The sequence below is a fragment of the Triticum dicoccoides genome, chromosome 3B (genome assembly GCF_002162155.2).
Source record: "Triticum dicoccoides isolate Atlit2015 ecotype Zavitan chromosome 3B, WEW_v2.0, whole genome shotgun sequence".
Lineage (NCBI taxonomy): Eukaryota > Viridiplantae > Streptophyta > Magnoliopsida > Poales > Poaceae > Triticum > Triticum dicoccoides.
Genome location: NC_041385.1, coordinates 492,609,760 through 492,627,743, shown reverse-complemented (window position 1 = coordinate 492,627,743; position 17,984 = coordinate 492,609,760). Strand labels below are relative to the sequence as shown.

At 41.9% G+C, this 17,984-nt stretch overlaps 2 protein-coding genes across 3 annotated transcripts; one reads left to right on the top strand and one right to left on the bottom strand.

Annotated features, from left to right (window-relative positions):
- The first annotated feature begins 18 nt into the window (after positions 1 to 18).
- Positions 19 to 1,527, top strand: LOC119276713 (reticulon-like protein B9). The gene is made up of 5 exons (XM_037557847.1): positions 19 to 251; positions 358 to 538; positions 658 to 799; positions 1,033 to 1,102; positions 1,278 to 1,527. Exons 1-5 carry the CDS (start codon positions 152 to 154, stop codon positions 1,442 to 1,444), a joined length of 660 nt encoding a protein of 219 aa, XP_037413744.1. The 5' UTR covers positions 19 to 151; the 3' UTR covers positions 1,445 to 1,527.
- LOC119276712 lies at positions 1,521 to 6,037 on the bottom strand. Of its 2 annotated transcripts, XM_037557846.1 has the most exons (13): positions 5,874 to 6,037; positions 5,683 to 5,781; positions 5,506 to 5,590; positions 5,313 to 5,382; positions 4,726 to 4,786; positions 4,541 to 4,594; positions 4,220 to 4,373; positions 4,034 to 4,130; positions 3,519 to 3,628; positions 3,021 to 3,127; positions 2,204 to 2,314; positions 1,966 to 2,123; positions 1,521 to 1,626 (listed from the first exon to the last, which is right to left on the bottom strand). In XM_037557846.1, exons 1-12 carry the CDS (start codon positions 5,958 to 5,960, stop codon positions 2,007 to 2,009), a joined length of 1,152 nt encoding a protein of 383 aa, XP_037413743.1. In that variant the 5' UTR covers positions 5,961 to 6,037; the 3' UTR covers positions 1,521 to 1,626; positions 1,966 to 2,006. The 2 variants fall into 2 exon arrangements, with proteins under 2 accessions (XP_037413743.1, XP_037413742.1); XM_037557845.1 differs by lacking the exon at positions 1,521 to 1,626 and having other exon boundaries at positions 1,696 to 2,123.
- Between the last annotated feature and the right edge of the window lie 11,947 nt (positions 6,038 to 17,984).

Below are 17,984 nucleotides of genomic sequence, written 5' to 3'. Positions count from 1 at the left end.
TCATCCTCCTATAGGCCAAGCTATCCTTTCCTTGTCAACATGGGCTTACCCTTTAGAGCTCATACTAGCATTTAGGTGCCTATAAAGACGCAATTTATGCAAGATCAGACATAACAAATCAATCAGGTGGACATCCCAAACGCGTGAAGCCATGCCGCCACATTTTCCCAGCAATCCTGACCACGGGCCACACGTCGTGAGGCCGTTCCACAGGCACAAATCGATCCACCGGATCCTGGGCGGAGGGAAAGGTACGCCGTTCTTGTTCTGTTTCTAGGCAATTACTCTGCATTACCATAGTTTTCTCTCCAAGTCGTGGGAGTAGTTACGAACACCGGTGTTGGGCTTTGATTGCAGCTGCGGACATTCTGCTGTGGAAGAACAGGAAAGTGTCTGCTGGGGTTCTCGCTGGGGCCACGTTGACATGGTTCCTGTTCGACGTGGTTGAATACAATGCAGTTCCGCTCCTTTGCCAGATCGCCATCTTCGCTATGCTTGCCATCTTCATTGCCTCAAATGCTGCGCCGCTCTTCGACAGGCATGGCTTCTTTTCTTTCCACAGAGAGGAGATATCCCAGTATTTATTTTTCGAGTAATTGCCCCAGTATTTAGCTTTAAAGAATTTCAAAAGGTCGGCTGACCAATTTAAAATCGCAGGGCCCCGCCAAAGATACCACAAGTCGTCGTCTCTGAACACGCCTTCAGAGAAATGGCCATGACCATTCACCACAAACTGGAATATGCTGCATCTCTTCTTTATGATATCGCATGTGGAAAGGATCTGAAGAAATTTCTCATGGTACGAAATTCTCTTATTTGCTATCTTCGTCAAGATAAGACAAACCATGTGACAAGTCTTGTTCCAGACCGATATTATGGATTAATACAGAAACACTTAAGAGATCTGAATCAACCAGATTAGACATGACACGACACTCAAAACAACGTTTAGCCAATATAATTCACAACGTTATTTTGCTATTGCTCAACTTAAACTTGTACTGACATTCAAATTGTTTCTATTGTTATAAGGTGGTAGGATCCCTGCTGTTATTGTCAGTGATTGGAGGTTCTTGCAGCTTCACAAGCCTACTCTACCTTGGTAAGTAGAACAGAAATAGTAACGTTCAACAAAACCAAATACAGAAGGTAGAACTAACTAGTAACTACAGAAAGGATGCTAGGAGAACACATAAACTAATGCAGTCTCACAGAAAAATGTAAAACTGAAATTTCTAAATAGTATAACAAGTAGTATGAGTTTCTTACTTTCACAGGATTCTTGTGTGCCCACACTTTGCCAGTGTTGTACCAACATTACGAGACAGAAGTGGACCATCTCGTTGCAAGGGGTGGCCAAGACATCAAGAAGTTCTATGAGAAGGTTGATTCCAATTTGCTCAACAAAATACCAAGAGGCCCTGTCAAGACGAAATTCAGATAAAATAAACTCCATGAAGCTGTCAGGACATAATAATAATTCCTACCAAGATACTGGAGTAGATTTCAAGAAAAATGAACCTGCTATAAGAAAATATGATTGCACGAACCAAGTCCCAGATAAGCGAAGTTGATGAAACACCAGTTGAGTTCAGACCTGACTGCTAGCATCCAGATGTACGGTACCTATTAATGTATACAAGCATACTCCATCAGCGAAGCAATCTATGTGAGAATACCTCTGATGCTATAATCTCAAAAACAGTATCCACTGTGACACCGATGAGTCTGTACATGTATGACACATGAAGTGTCCAATAACAGCATACCCAAAAAGACAAACAGAAAGATTACATGGCTTTCAAGAAAAAAAACTGGGCTATCATCGCCTTCTGACATCTGTAGTACTAATGGAATGTGTTTTTGCTTTTACTAATACAAACATAACAGTTATTATTTGCATGGCAAAACTATGAAATCAAACACTGCCATGACTATTTGCAAAGCTTCGCCCAAGAGACAAACATCTTGAATCTGGTGTAGGATAGGACCAAGTGTTCGAGACATCAGAGCCCTTGTTTTTTTCTTAATTCAGTAGATGAAATGTCTATGCGGAACTTCTCCTCTGGTATAGAGATAAACATGTCCTTCAACTCTGTTGGAATATTTAATTCTTCAAGGACCTTCAAAACAAATAGTGAAGTACGTGAGCAGACAAAGAATTTCAGTGCATGTAAAACAAAACATCAAGGCCATTTCATACCTTGAATACTCCTTCAATCTCTCGACCACCAACCAGAAATGTTGTGCCAGTGCTTTTACATTCAAGAAGAATCTCCAGCATTCTGTTGTAGTCACCTCCATAATACTTAGGCTGCCATGAGTAAACTTCATTTAGTTTGAAAAATAAAACACTCAATTGTCGAACATCCATTCTAAGATAGCATTCAATAACTGAATTCGAGAATTATATGACTCAGCCAAATATATCCTGAATAACAAATCATTTTATGTTTATAACTTACAATAATGGCATCTAAATCAGCTGCACATGAAATTTCACTTTTTACAATTATACTAAATGCTGCAGTGATGCTAGGTGCCTAGCTGAAAAGATTTGCTTGCGTAGGAAAAGGCTTCCTTTTGGAATTGGATATATCATTTTACTAACATGTTTGGTAGGGGTGTGTCCATTCGTAGAAACCAATGCAGAAATGCAATCTGGGCTTAACACAGCTCAATACTGTAAATGCTGAGTTGAGCAGTTTTTTTTTCACTTATAACCATGTCAGTAGACGCTGAGTTTTTCTTTCACATGACTAAATGGCATATCACACTTCATATTCAGAAGTAAGCATTAAGCTGATAAGAAACAAAAAGAATGCCACAAAGCATTTCATTATTAATTATGTATACAAAAAATCTGAGGAACCGGCAGGAGCACTGCCTTTTCATTTAGAAGAATGCCACAAAGCATTTGATTATTAATTATATCTAATGAAAAAGGGAACAGTTGTTAAGCTAATCTCAGAAAACAAACTAACTGCTCTGTGATTTACGGTCAGCTCCAGCAAACTTACATTTACAAGCCTAGCTGCAGTGTCTGCACCAATTATAAAAGCACTGCCTGGGAAAAGTTCTGCTTTCTTATAAAAGTATGGTTGGTTAGATATGATCACATTCTTCCCTGCATCAGAAAGAATCAAAGACTCCCATAATCACTCATTAATTGGATGAGTTTTCCCTTGCAGACAAACATAGTTTTATCTTGCCACACAAAGCCAAAGAAACAGAGGTAGTAGATGGTGATTGGTGAAACAGAGTAAGAAACATGTCTGGACACATCTGGGTCCCAGAATCACTGTTAAACGATATATCAGCAAAGATGACTACATATGAGTGAATGCAAAATTATATATCTCTGTAAACTCAAACTAAAGCACATTCATTAGATTCATAGTAATCAAATAAGAGCACTAGGAATATAGCAAAATAGCAGGCCGCGTGATAAATAGTTCGAAAGAAAATCCAAGTATGACTGTAGTACTTTGCACTACAGCAGTTAGTCATATGCATACCTGCTTTTCTGAATTGCTCAACACGGTGCTTAATTTCTGCAATAGACAGGGGGGGTTTGTCGGCATTTATTGCTGATATCTCAAAGCACGGAAACCCATCATCACACATGCTGCAAGAGGGCATTCATGAAAAAAAAAAATACTGTTTGTGATCTTCAACAAGCGAAAGGTTTTAATAAAACGATGTAGATATTTGCTACACAAACAGCTATATTGAAATGCTATTACATTATCAGTTTTCCATTAAGTCATCGATGTAAAAAAACATTCCAGCTTAACAGAGTACATTTTACACCACATTACTCCGTACCCATTTTTATATATTTTTACCTTGATAAATTTTAGGATGACAAAATTCAATTGTACAAATAGTTAATTTCATTTTATCTCACCTTCCAATTTAGCAGAGAAAATTTTAACCACATTACTTTGTATAATTTTAATATATTTCGCCTTGCTAATTTTTAGAATGACATAATCCAGCTGTGCAAATGTTTGATTTGATTACATCTCACCTTGATGCAACTTCTAACAACCTAAGGTGGCCATCATGCAAGGGATTGAATGAACCAGGTAGAATTAGTTTCCTGTCGAAGTTCTTTTCCGTTGGATCTACAAATGACGAATAATAATATGATTAAGAATGAAAATGAAACAATTCTAGTACGAAAAAGAGAGCAATTTTGAGTGTCCGGGTATACCAGCAAAGTGGTAAACTTTCATGCAGACTTGACCATCAATAACTTGCTGGAGCTCTTGGTCTTCATCAAATTGTTCCACACTTTCTTTTGGAATTTCAGGTTCTTGAACGTCTGACTGAATGGTTGCAGAAACTCTGCATGCATCTGCAATTGCCTGGAGAGCAGTAGATTTTTATAAGGGAGAGCTAACTGGGAATATCGTTTAAGGAAAAGTACTGTTAGTCCTGACACGATGATCACACTCTCAGGATTGGTTGCTCCTATTCGCTAATCTGATGCCCAATCAACTGTTACCAGTGAGAACTAGTATATATAACAAACCTTAAGCACAAAACAGCTTGAGACCTTGTCTTCTTCCTCTCTGCTCCGTAAACCCTACACAAAAATGCTAGTCTCAAAAAAGTACTGTAAATGCCAGGATGCAAAAATTGCCCAGAAACAAAGCATAATCATGACATTGACTCCAGGAGAAATGCTTTATTAAGAGTAAAGAGTTTTGGTAGTACCTTCGACAATGTTACATGTGATGTCCTGAGGCAATTTTGTGTGCGCGTTGACACATAAAACCTATTTGAACATGAGTTTCAAATATCATATAGTGCAGAAAGACGCAGACTTAACAAACTTAGATGCCCTGCCACCCCAAAAGCTGGGAATTTTGTGTAAACATCATGTATGCAGGCTCCTATGCCATAGAAACTAGAGAAAGAAAGCTCTAAATGACATAGGCACATTAAAAAAATTGTAAGCAAGAAGTTCGTTCGTCTCAATAACAGGTTAGCTTATGTATGATTATATCACATGTTATGTCGACATGCTAGTATAATCACTTCCCTAATTTGATGAGCACTTAATGTTTTAAACTTGTACTCGGCTAACTAACTAAATCTAATAACTTCTCGCAAAAAAAAAACTAACTCTAATGACTGATAAGCTTTGGGTTAGGTACTGTAAACATTTTTATTTTTTTGAGATGAGGTACTGTAAACATTACCTAAAAGTAGAACCACTCAAGGGATAACTTTAAAAGCTTTGGTGGTTTCCTTCTTCCTCAAATTATTGCTACTGTAAAGGGGAGTTAGCGAGGCAATACATGTGGTCACCATGTTTTGGGCGTGAGCTAGCGAGCGACCCAGTAAATCCAACACCCATTACTTGTAGACCTGCGAGTATTCTCACCCAATTACTTAAACTCATAGCAAACACAGATTATGTTGTGTGCAAACTGTAAGCTCATGTGCAGAATGATCTACAGATCCAGCGTTCTGAAGTTAAGAGGCAGAGACCTGGTCCAGAAAGCTTCAGGGCACGGTTGAACGCGGCCAGTGCCATGTCCTCTGCGGCCTGCTTGCTTGTGAATTGCAGGGGCAACTGGAAACCAAAGCATGGTCAGTCAGTCAGTCTGATGAGTGCCTAGCAAAGTCCGAAGGAGTTCGAGTTCGAGAGTATGCGGGTGCGTTTACCTTGCCGAGCAGCTGCGCCATGGAGGCCCTGGAGTAGGGCACGACGACCTCGAGGACGCTGCCAGAAGCGCCGGGCACGGACAGGAGCCAGCCGAGCGCCTGCGGCGGTCGAGGTTGTCGAACGGTTGGAATCTGGCGAGTACAAATTTACAGTAGAGCTGCCGCGGGGGAGCAGAGGAAGAGGGCGGTACCTGGGAGGCGCCGCCGGCGAGATAGATGACGGCTTGGGCTCGAGACGAGTGGATGGCCTCCACGACGGCGCGGACCCAGGCCTCCATCGCGATTCGGTCGGTCTTGTTCTCTCTGGGGATGCCGTTGCTATACCAAGAGACGACGGGGCAATTCGTCCGGTCAGTGTGGGTCTGTGGCACGGCAGCGAACCGTGGAGCCGTACCAACCGGCATCAAAGATCGAATCCTTGGTAGTAAATCTCACCAGGGCTCTTTTTTTGAAACGTCTCACCAGGTCAGTAATAAATTTTGAATCCGAATATCCAGCGAACGTCAGATTTTTAGGCATGTCAAAACGAACATTATTTCATGACAAATCGAACGTTAGTTTAGTTAGCGAATCCACTTCAGTTCATTTGTGTGCCAGACTCGCGTCAGTATAAATTGTCATGAAAAATGTTTGATTTGTCATGCCTAAAATCTGATGTCATATCTTTAGCATTTTCGTAAAAAATTTAGATTTTCAAATGGCCTTTTCTTGCAGCCCCTAGAAAAAACATCCCCAATGTGTGACATGACATATGGATCATCTATCTCACTCAAGACCACGGCGAAGAACCGAGTGCGACTATGCGAGGTGGTTGTGGCGGTGGCAGCGACAACAACTACGATGGCGACGACAATGGCGGCGCCGACGACAACAGCGATGGTGGTGACATTGATGGTAGCGGTGGTGGCTTGATGACGTGGCGTGGCCCCCGTGGTGTTTGGTGTTTTTTTGGTGATCACAAGAAATCATTGAGATCTTGAGATGGTGAAGGCTTCAATGAAGACATATGACTATTGTCAACGACTGGCGGGATGTCGATCACCTTCTTCCTTTCTTCTTCGCCCTCCCTTTCTTTGCTCCCTCCTGGCTCCTAAGTCGATCCGCCTAGTCTCTGATTGGTTCCTCCACCCAGTCTCCTCTCTATCGCCCGATACAACCCTCGACTCACCCACTCAGATCCCCTTCATACCTTTCCAGCCGGATTTGAAGCCCAATCCATCGCCTCCGTTCATCACCACATCGTCACCCCTACTCACCCGCCTCGCCCTCTCGATTTAAGATCCCGATGGTAATCGTATGGGGTGTCACATGAAGCTAGCTATCTAGATGGGATTCACGCGAGGCAAGTAAGACAGTGTCTCGGCTAAGGGGCCTCTCACCATGTCAACTCCCGGCTTGGTGGGCTGGACTGGGGAACCCCTTGTCGGTCCCGACCTAGGCCGCATTGGACGGTGAATGGCGTATAATCGAAAGGTTTCAGAAGACTTGACATACTCGACAAGATGCTGGATTCGTGGAGGACTCTGCCTCCCAGTACATAGTCGACTAGGATATTGTAACTCTAGGACCCCCCCCCCACCCTATACCTATATAAACCAAGGGGTCTGGCTTGTAAAACACACATTACAAATCTCTTGGTAGATACACGTACCATGTACTTACTCCAACGCAAAACACAAGCATGCCATAGGAATTATCTCCTCGGAGAGCCCAAACCCGGGTAAGATCCATATGTCTCCGTTACCCTCATTCCAAGACACCTAACTTAGGATCCCATACTTTGAGATCTGCCGGATTTAGCTGAAGGCACCGGTCTGCAACACATCTTCATGGCTAGCTAGCATGTGCGTTTTGTGGACTGAGCAGCCCACCTCTCTGTTCTGCTCAAGGTGTTCACCTCGCGCTGTCTAGCGTGTACATAACCCCGTGTAACACCAAACCCTTGTTCCCTTCACTTTATCTATCAACAGAGGAAGATACGTAAACTTTGCGTATGCGTGAAAAAAGTAGTTCTTCAGGAGGGGAGACCTTAGTTTTTTAGTGTTATTTTGCGGACCGTTGTTGCTCGGCTCCGGATCAAGTTTTTTGCTAGAATTCTCGTCCAACTTTATTAATTCAACAAAATATTCATAGGTGCATCGTTTGGATCATGAGGGTTCCTCAACCAAATATGATGACCTATGTCCAGATTACATGCGAACTTGGCGAGATTATGAGCTTCAAAATTGAAGTTCATATGATCGAAGATAAATTTACAATAATGAAAACCAACACTACGCTCATTAATTTCCTATAGAATTGCACCATGTCTTCCACTGCCTCTCTACTCGATATCCTTCACCACTCCCTGACAGTCGGTAGCCACACAAAAGTGTTGAGCTTGATCCCATATCATACGCAAGTGCCATAGCTTTTATTGCCCAAAATGCTTTGTGTTCTAACTCAAGAGGTAAATGACAAGCTTTTCCATAAACCATTTTATATGGAGACATACCCATAGGATTTTTGTAAGCTGTTCTATAAGCCCAAAGTGCATCTTCTAATTTATTAGACCAATTCTTCTGGGACCTATTAACAGTCTTTTGTAAGATTAGTTTTATTTCTCTATTGCTAAGTTCAACTTGACCACTAGACTGAGGATGATAAGGTGACGCAATTTTGTGATTAACATCATATTTAGCAAGCATCTTACGGAAAGCACCATGAATGAAGTGTGAACCACCATCAGTCATTAAATATCTAGGGACTCCAAACCTTGGAAAGATAACTTAAGCATTTTAATAGAGGTGTTGTGATCAGCACTACTGGTTGGAATAGCTTCTACCCATTTAGTAACATAATCAACAGCAACCAAAATATGTGTATACCCATTAAAGGAAGGAAAAGGTCTCATAAAGTCAAATCCCCAAACATCAAATGGTTCAACAGCAAGTGAATAATTCATAGGCATTTCTTGACGCTTACCGATATTACCTATTCTTTGCACTACAAAAAAAATACACTTCCATGATGATACGTGTTTGTCACAGTAGGTCACGTTCTCTGTCATGCATGTACATCCATGACAATTTTATAACAGAATCAAGATAGTCATAACCGTGTTGTCGTAGAAGTGTTCCATGACATTACCAAAATTATCATCATGGAAGTGTCCACTTCCATGATGATAAATTGCGTGTCATAGAAGTGCTTTCATCAAGGGTGACCGACACGTAGCATCCACCATAACGGCTCACCGTTAAGCTATCGGGTCCGGTTTTGGATCCGATAACCAGTTAAAAGGCCGGAGCAATGGTAATTTTCTACGTGTAAAATTCTCATTGGCCGGAGGAAACACGTGTCTGCTCCTCGATGGGCCAAATGTCGCCCATCCATTAGAGGAGACATGCCTATGATACTTCGACACGTGGTAGGACCCAACAGAGGCCCATATAGGTTAAAAAGGCCAGCCCAGTCATAGGCCCGTAGTACTTACTCAGGTACTAGTGGGCCAGCCCAATAACGACCTGTTTAATAAAGGCCCATTTACGGCCCGAAGCCAGATCTGGCCCATTAGTTATTCGCCGAATATTTCAGCCCAATTACAGCCCAGTGACTTTCAGCCTGTTAGAGGCCCGATGTAGACATGGGCTCATTTCAGCCCGGTGTGTCTTTCGGCCTTGGAATGGCACGTGCTGCCCATGGGCCATATATGGTCTGGCGCGACATCCGACCCACTAACGACCCGTGATAAAGGTGGCAATAGTTTAGCCTGACGTGACTTTGGGCCTGTCGTATAATTCGGCCCGTTGATGCCTGTACTAAGCTTTCGGTCTCTTAAATGCCCATGATATCAGTGGGCCAACTAAGGCCTGAGATATGTTTCGGCCTGGTAACGTCCCGTCATATAACTGGGCCAAAAAAGGCCTGATCTACATTTCAGCCTGCTGAAGGCCCGTCGACGACTAGTGAAAATTGAGGCCCAACATGCATTTCGGCCTGCTAAAGGCCCATGGTTTCTTCTGGGCTGTAACATGCCAGTAGAATATTCAGCCTGTTAATGGCCCAACGCTACCTGGGCCAAACTAAGCGCTGGGTCCATAAAAGGCCCAACTAAAATTTGGGCCGAATATAGGCCGAAGTAAGTTGTGGGCCTGGCGCAAAGTGTGAAGGCCCCAATCATTCGGTCCCAAGAAAGATGCAGGCCGGCCCAATTGTGGCCCACTAAAAACCAGGCCCGTTAGAGGTGAATGTTTCGGACCGATCAACTACATCAGATTTTTTTCAAATAGCGAATGATGGCAGTAACTAGTAGGAATTAAGAACAAACCTACTCTATAAAATAAAGAAATTATGGCATAGTAACTTAGAATAAACCTACACTATACAATAAAGGATTTATGGTATATTACATCCACTGGGCATCGAAGTTCGCCACCAGTGATCATAAAGCGCAACGAAGAAGCAGATTACAAAAACTAGGCACCATTGCAGCGTAACAAAATAATACTGAACCGAGACCACTTCTAAGACAGTTCAAGAAACGTTAGCCTTGCACGGGAACTGTTGCGCAAGCTGCTGAGCAAGGATGTGAGACCGTCCTAGCATGTCGGTCATAGCTTCCAGGTGTAGCTATTTAGCAATGAGGTTCTCATTGGTGTTCTCCGCAATCTTTCTTAGAGATAGGACTTCAAGTCGAAGTTGAGTTGCAGAATGCCTTTCTGCTAGAACTTGGGACTGAAGAAGTTGAACTGATTCAGACAACAAATTCTGTGAGCTTGTCTGACTGCTAGTCTCAAGTAACTTGAACACTGCATCAAGGCAAGACTTTGGGGTTGTCTCGCTATCTTTAAGATGTTTTGACTTCTTTGCTACAATATATGTTGGGTTTGTCTCACAGCCTTCAGCAGACTTGTGTATGCCATCAGGCATATCACCTTGAAACAAGCAGAGAGATGACAAGTTTTGCACGTGTATAAACAAAGATGATAACTGTGTTGTCAATTCCATCCAATTTCAAATTAGAAAATAAAGAGTAAGTTCAAAATATCAATAGCATAATTTGGCATTGTTCATAATGCGGGGAGCTTCACCACACTATTGGATTACCATGTCAACATAACAAGCATAGATGAAGGGCAAAGGCAATCCTTGTATCTATTTTGGTTAATGTGCATGGCATGTTGTTCATATCATCAACCACATTAGTGAGATAAACAGGAGATGACAAGGTGCAAACGTGGGCTGCTTCACCACACACTGGATTATAGATCCACAAAAACAAGCCTACATATAGGGAGTATTGAGTAATGTGCATGGTATGAATAAGGAATTTGGTTTTACAAGTAAAACTTGGAACTTACGGTTCTTGCGAACATGCATTTTGATAGAAATAGCAAATTAAACAACAGTAAACGATAGGGAGTATGAGCAAATTAAACAGCAGTTGAGGATAAAGGCTTTAGAAGGACTGACTTACATTAACAGTTAACACCGGCTTTATAATGCCCTTCTCCATGTCAAGGGAAGGATAGCTCAAGAATTTCAGCACATAATCTTCTTCATAAGCATTGCCTCTACTCTACATTTTGTAGAGAGTAATTATAGATATGATAATACTGGAAGCGACAGAGGATAATGAAGATAAGATGCAGATTGATGCTACATAATCAACTACCAATCCTTGGAAGTACAAGCGTTACAGGACAAAATGTACTGACAAGAGCAATGGGCTACATTTCTGCACTGGCATTGTCTGTATTCTACTTTTTGGTAAGATTAAATATAGATATGATCTTTTTTAGTAAATGGTGGGTGAGGGAGATAAGATGCAGAATGCTACACAATGAACCAATCCCTCTTCCCATAATAGAAGAGTGTTTTGAACACTGGTGTACTGTACAAAACGTTCTTATATTATGGGACGGAGGGAGTAGCTGTTAATGTAAGTACAATGATAGACGACGTTTAGTCCTTACAAGAGGAATGCAGAGCTAAACCTCTTCAAAAGCATTGGGTTGATTCTAAATTTATGTAAGAGTCCATACGGATCTTATAATGTCCACCAAATGGATGACAACGAGGCTAACATGTGCAGTAATGCTACATAATCAAACAGTTATGAAAGTAAGTATGGTCATACAGGGCAAGAGGTACTCACAAGAGCAATGCAGTGTGCAGTATAGTTGCGAGATTTTGTGGTTCCTTGAGAATGAATGTTCTTCTGCTAACAGTTTTCATACAAGTGAGACGTTAAGGCAAATGCAAAAATGTAGTTCAAATTGTGATGTGATATCATAGACAGTACCTTACGCTGCAGACTAGTCCAGTGTGTAACAAGATTATTACAGTCACTGTCGGATAAATGTAGCACCGGAGACTTTACAGAAATTTCGTTTAGAGGCTTGCCATCAAAGTGCGATTGCCTCAGGTAGGAACGATACTTCATCAATGAGTGATTGAAAAGCGCAACCAACCCTTGCTCGTCTTGGCAATCCAGTTTGGTCCTTGACTATTTAAAAGAATGAAATCTTGTGTCTTCTGTCAGTAGAAATATATGCAGTAATTACCATGAATAACATTAGTACATTACTTACGTGTAAGTTGCGGAGGAAGACTGGAAATTGTATAGTGTTTGCGGTATGTATTTCCATGAAGGAAAGATGCGCACAAAGTTCCTGACAACAATATAAGCTTTGTCTTCTAAACTGGGAAGAAATGGAACAGGGGTCCTATTTGCTGGAATTGGGGCTCTCTCTAGTTCGAAAAGTGATTTGGCAACTGGATTTGGTGTACTCTTTGCTGGAATGGGGGTTTTGCGTCATAGAGCTGGTTCTATGTCAACTGGCATCATCATACTGTTTGCTGCAGTTGGGGTCTGCTGAGTTGGGGCATTAGAAATGACCAGTGTAGTAGGGCTAGAGTCTGCTAGAGTTGGGGTGTTTTGTGGGTCAGGTGATATTGCAACTACACCTAATGGGCTATTTGATTTATCAGGTGTCACTACCTTTTCCAAATACTTTGCTTGTGCTCCTCCGTGATCAGCAATTGCCCTCTTCCTTTTGAACGTCTGATACACAAGAACAAGATTTGAATGGATAAATATGGTATGATGACAGATGGAATATGTACTGAAAATTGATAGGCAGGGCGTATTCACATACATGATGTGTAAAATAGGCTAATGGCAGTGCAACAAAGTAGAAGCAATGCAAAGCATCAGTTGCAAGGTATGTGCGACCAATATAACCTTGGAAAGTTAGAGCAAGCACCTTGATGGGTGAATAAGATAGGGCATCTGCCTATGACTCCTCCACTAGGGAGCTACGTTGACTTAGGTCTCCCTCTAGCTCAGAATCACTGTTAGGATCATATTATGAGCATGAATCTGTAGGTGGGGAGCGTTTGCATTGCATTGCATCTAGACTTGATTTCAGTCCCTTAATGCCAAGTTTAACAACCATGGCATTGTTCTTCTTTATTCTTTTCATGCGCGCAAGCTCATAATCATTATGATGTTGTTCAGAATCTGAGATTAATGAAAACATAAAAAGTAGTAAGATTATCTATGGAATGCATTGCGGATTCAACTCGAAGAGTGTCTCCCTGTAAACCCCTGCATATGCAAATTTCACCCCCCCCCAACCGTGCTGACCAGACCACACACAGAAATACAAACCCTTTATGTCTCTATAATAGGCAGACACACATTTCAAAACTGAAGTAGGAACATTATAATCATATCAAATTTGTATTTGAACAAATAAACTAAGGAATTATGAGTGGCATAATGTTTAGCTTCAAGGGTGGAGTGTTGGTAGTGCGACACAAAGCAAGTAGGCAGATTGTATTCCATGTAAATGATTGAAGCCTATGTAAAAGCTGGAAACGACACTTTCTTTCTATACAATGCAGTGTTCGTTGCCCACACATGATGGAAGAGATCACACAAAGAAATACTATTCACTCATGTCTATGGTTCCGGTATTTTGAAACAGGGTGGTCCACCCTAAAAGAATATTGACAACAAATATGACAAGGCAAGCATAGATGTAGTGAATCAATCATTTACTTGTGAGCTTACTAGGACAAGTATGCAGAATTGTAACTGCAGTAAGAGACCGTCCAAAATCCAAATCAAGAAGTTTTTCTAGCACTTATTGTTTGCAACTAATCGACGTGAATAATTAGATATCATATCAAATAAGAAAGAAAGACAAGTAAAATTGTCAACAAACCTGGCTTGCAGTAGTAATCTGGGTCAATGTCACTACGACCAACAATCCAAAATGACTAGTGTCCGTTCCTAGGGCCGGAATTTTGAAACACTCTGAACTTTACAGGTACTAAAGACTACTGAAATACATCTGAACCATTAAGTGTAGGTAGCACTCAGCACACAACAAACCCTAATGACAGTCCTGCCTAATGAGTAATGAATCAATTAGAAAATGGGTGATGAGGAGTGGCTGTTGAGTGTTGAGGACGTATCTCATAATAAATCAGGTTGGCTTAGTGGGTGCTGCACGCCTGAGCCCTAAACGGACTGGGAAGGTAGTCACGGCGGCGCACCCGGGCAGCGATGACATTGTTGGGCGAACGGCTCCTGACCTCCTGTTAGTCCGACGTCTCCTCCTAGAGTCATGCCATCCGGGGACGGCAAGTCGCTGGCGAGGCAGGCGGCTGGGGGCGAGTAGAGATCGGAAGCGCACAGCAGAACAAAGGGGAATCGGGGCCTGGGATGACCCAAAATCCCAGGGTGGGCCGTGGCCCACCATGGGCACCCTGTAGAGATACACACCCGAGCGGCGAACATGCATTTTCAAAACTAAATTAGGAACATTTTGCTGACCAATTAAACGACGCTATTTTAATAATATCAGATTCGTATTTGAACAACTAAGCTTGTTTAGCTTGATGGGTGGAGCAGTGCTATTATGACACGAAGCACGTATTCTGATCGTATAGTGATCATAAAAGGGAGAAACCCTAAGCATTTTTTTAGCAAAAGAGGGTTTCCCCTCCGATTTCTATTAAAGAAACCAGCACGGAACCAACATGATCAATTAAACCCTAAGAATGATCAATTAAATCGTACCATGGCAGATTTAAAGCTGCAAACCAGAGAAATGATATTTAGCATCCATTGTTTGCTTTGAACTAAGAACTAAATTCTAAGAGCTGAAAAGAAAGTAGAGTAACCAAGTTACGATCTATTTTCTGGCTGAGATCAAAAGGTTGAGGAGATATGAAGTACCACCTCTCTTGCGACACCGTGTATGCATCGAGGGTGCGATGGTTGTCGATGGCGTTGAAGCAGATCTACGACGGTAGACGGGTGCATCGAGGGATAAGTCCCATTGCGGTGGAAGAGAAGATCGTGTGAGCGGCCCCAACAAAGAGGACGACGACACCGATGAAGCAAGAGGACGTGATGCAAGGCTCTTGGTCAGTCGTCATGGATGAGAAACGTCCATCTCTAGCAGTGGACGAAGCGGTCTTGGTAGGCGCTCCGGCATGGTGGAGGACGGTGGCAATGGATGGGGTGGAGGACGGTGGCAATGGATGGGGTGGAGGACGACGGCGATGGATGGGGTGGCGGACGGAGGAGGCTGGTGTGGGGATGGTGTTCTAGTGCAGACGGTGTATGAACGGGAAAATGGAGGGAGAGGTATGGGGAACCATGTTTTTGGGACGCGCATGTCTGAAATATGGGAAAGTTATGAACTTAGCCCCCGTTTAAAATTTGGACGTCTTGTCGGTTGGGGATAGGACGGTAATCTCGCATCTCGCCAATATTTTCCCAGAGCGATTTCGGGCGAGGGAGGGTCTTTTGGCGCCCATGGTTGGCGCCCATGGTGTATGAACGGGGCTGACAGGTAGGGCAGTTGTGTCACGTCTGAGTGAAGTTACAAACCTGCCCCTATTGAAAATATTTGCCTACATCGATTTCGGCCGAGTCGAGTTTGTTTTGCCGCCCATCGTTATGAATGGGGAAATGGAGGGAGAAATAGAGGTCTTTCGGACGAGCTTGAATCAAATGCGTTCGCCCATGTTTGGCGCCCACCGTGTCGGAATGGGCTCAGAGGCGGTCGTGTCACGTCTAATTGGAGTTACTAACCTACCCCTATTGAAAGAAGTGGAAATCGGGCCGATGGATTGTCCGTGTGATGGGTAGATAGTAATTTCCATCTCTCAAACACTTGGCTTTGGGCAGCCAACATGGGAGTGGACATTTTGCCACTTCTTTCGAATTTTGGGATAATAAGCATCCACGTTTACCTTGGCAACTAAATTCGAATCCATTTTGTATTCCTATACAAATCTTTATAAATCATTCTATGTGTTTTTATATATCTTCAAGAGCACGACAAAGATGTATTCCACTGTCATATATGAATATGATCTACAAATGCCGATACTCAAATTCAGAAGCTAGAATCCAGTTTAAGGTGAATTTGAATATTTGGAACACTTTAAGTCCAACTCAAATGTCACACACAGCATAATGTGTACTCCCGTTTAGATATGTACACAAGCAATGTATCAAGACTCAAATACCGAGTCAATCAACCAAGAATGTACATAATTAACAGACATATAAACACTTATAGAGTATATGGCTCAATAATATCAACTAACATATATTAGCCAGGCCGTTGTACTTTTTTTTCTAGAACAACATCCTTTTTTTAGAGAAGCTACTACATTTTGGCCCTTTCCGATGCGTGCCACTTATGGTCCATCTATACTACTATTATTGTTGAATGCACATTCAGCCCGATTGGCATATTTTTAGGTCTGGCACAACAATCAAAATGAAATGTCTCCGAGTCTTATCAATTAATACAGAATTGTGCTCAAATAAAATTACAAACCAAAAAACAAAAAACAATTATTACATGATCTCTAAAATAAATGGTTTGATTGATTACATGAACAAACAACACAAAGGTTATTCAACGATGGAAAGAATATTTCACCTATGATTTACCAAGTGGGAATTTAATTTCCTTTTTTCCTTCAGGACCTAAACAATGCGGTCAGTCTCAGCTTGCTTCGTTCTGAAATCCACCAAATTTTTAATGGTTATCTTGAGTACTGCTTGTGATTGTGCTATTTGCTTCCTCAACATGTCAACTTCATCTCTAAGTGCAGAAGCAGAATCTCTTTCTACCACTAGTTTAGCCTCTAGAGCATCAGGTGTTGGCAATTCATAATGCACGATTGGGCCGGTGCCACTGCTGTGGGATGATACAACATCCATGGGGACCTTGCTCTTTGATCTCGGGCTAACCTGTTTTGCCATTAAAGTTCTGATTGGATTTCAAAAATTTGAAGTTAGCAAATTATCTCAACTGGGAGTTATAACAGCAAACCAGTTAAACAAACAAGGAATTAAAGAGTTTCAATTGGATGCTGAAAAATAGTTATTAACATCATTGTAACTGGTTGTTGCAACAACAAACCATTTAAACAAACAGGGTATCAAAACGTAAATTACACGTGAATTCTGCTGCACCCTACAAGTGCATATGACCAGCTATCTACGTGCTTAAGTAGCTATTTAAGTTCAGGCAAATAGGTAATTTTTAACAGTAAGTATCAAAAACATAGATAGGCGCAGTCTATAATAGGATTAACAGGCTATGGCATTATGTAATCAGTAGCATAGCAAACTAAATTAAGCCAAGCAACATAAATTGAACAATTTTGCAATAATTGGCTAGCTAAAATTCCGAGAAGCAGGTAACTAAACTTACGCTAGCTCTTTGTACAGGCACACTGCAACTTCTTTTTCGCTTACAAGGTTCTACGAAGGAGTCCATGGCATCAATTGCTTGGATACACAGTCCCAATACTTCTTTCTTCCCACACTGCATTGGTAAGTCGAATGGTTAATCTGGTAAGATGGTGCATCCTTTATATGTTATATGAGGACGTGTAGTCAGACTAGTTGTAGCCACACACATCACACTGGCTTTTACTGTATATTTCATGCGATTACATTTGGCATATCGAGATCTAAGCAATCTACAATAGGATGAAAAGACTGGCATCCTTCACATTATTGGCGAACTCAGTTCATAGAAACAAGCAATTCAACCATTCTGTGGGTAAATCAAAAGTGCCATTGGAATATTTTTCATTACCCCAATCATACACGCAAAAAGGGGTGACGCCACCATAGGGGCTGGTATGGGCGGCCGCCTCGGGTGGCTGGAAAGTGTGCAGCTAGTTTGAGTCGTCCAGGTTGGCCCAGGCTAGTTTTGTTCGTCCCAACGCACGAGCAGGCAATGTAAAAAATGAAGAAAAATGTTTCA

Coding starts and splice junctions, on each gene's coding strand:
- LOC119276713 (XM_037557847.1), top strand. CDS start 152: ATGCCGCCACATTTTCCCAGCAATCCTGACCACGGGCCACACGTCGTG. Junction 252..357: donor GATCCTGGGCGGAGGGAAAG/GTACGCCGTTCT, acceptor CTTTGATTGCAG/CTGCGGACATTCTGCTGTGG. Junction 539..657: donor GCTGCGCCGCTCTTCGACAG/GCATGGCTTCTT, acceptor TTAAAATCGCAG/GGCCCCGCCAAAGATACCAC.
- LOC119276712 (XM_037557846.1), bottom strand. CDS start 5,960: ATGGAGGCCTGGGTCCGCGCCGTCGTGGAGGCCATCCACTCGTCTCGA. Junction 5,782..5,873: donor TCGCCGGCGGCGCCTCCCAG/GTACCGCCCTCT, acceptor CGACCGCCGCAG/GCGCTCGGCTGGCTCCTGTC. Junction 3,629..4,033: donor TTGTTAGAAGTTGCATCAAG/GTGAGATGTAAT, acceptor GCCCTCTTGCAG/CATGTGTGATGATGGGTTTC.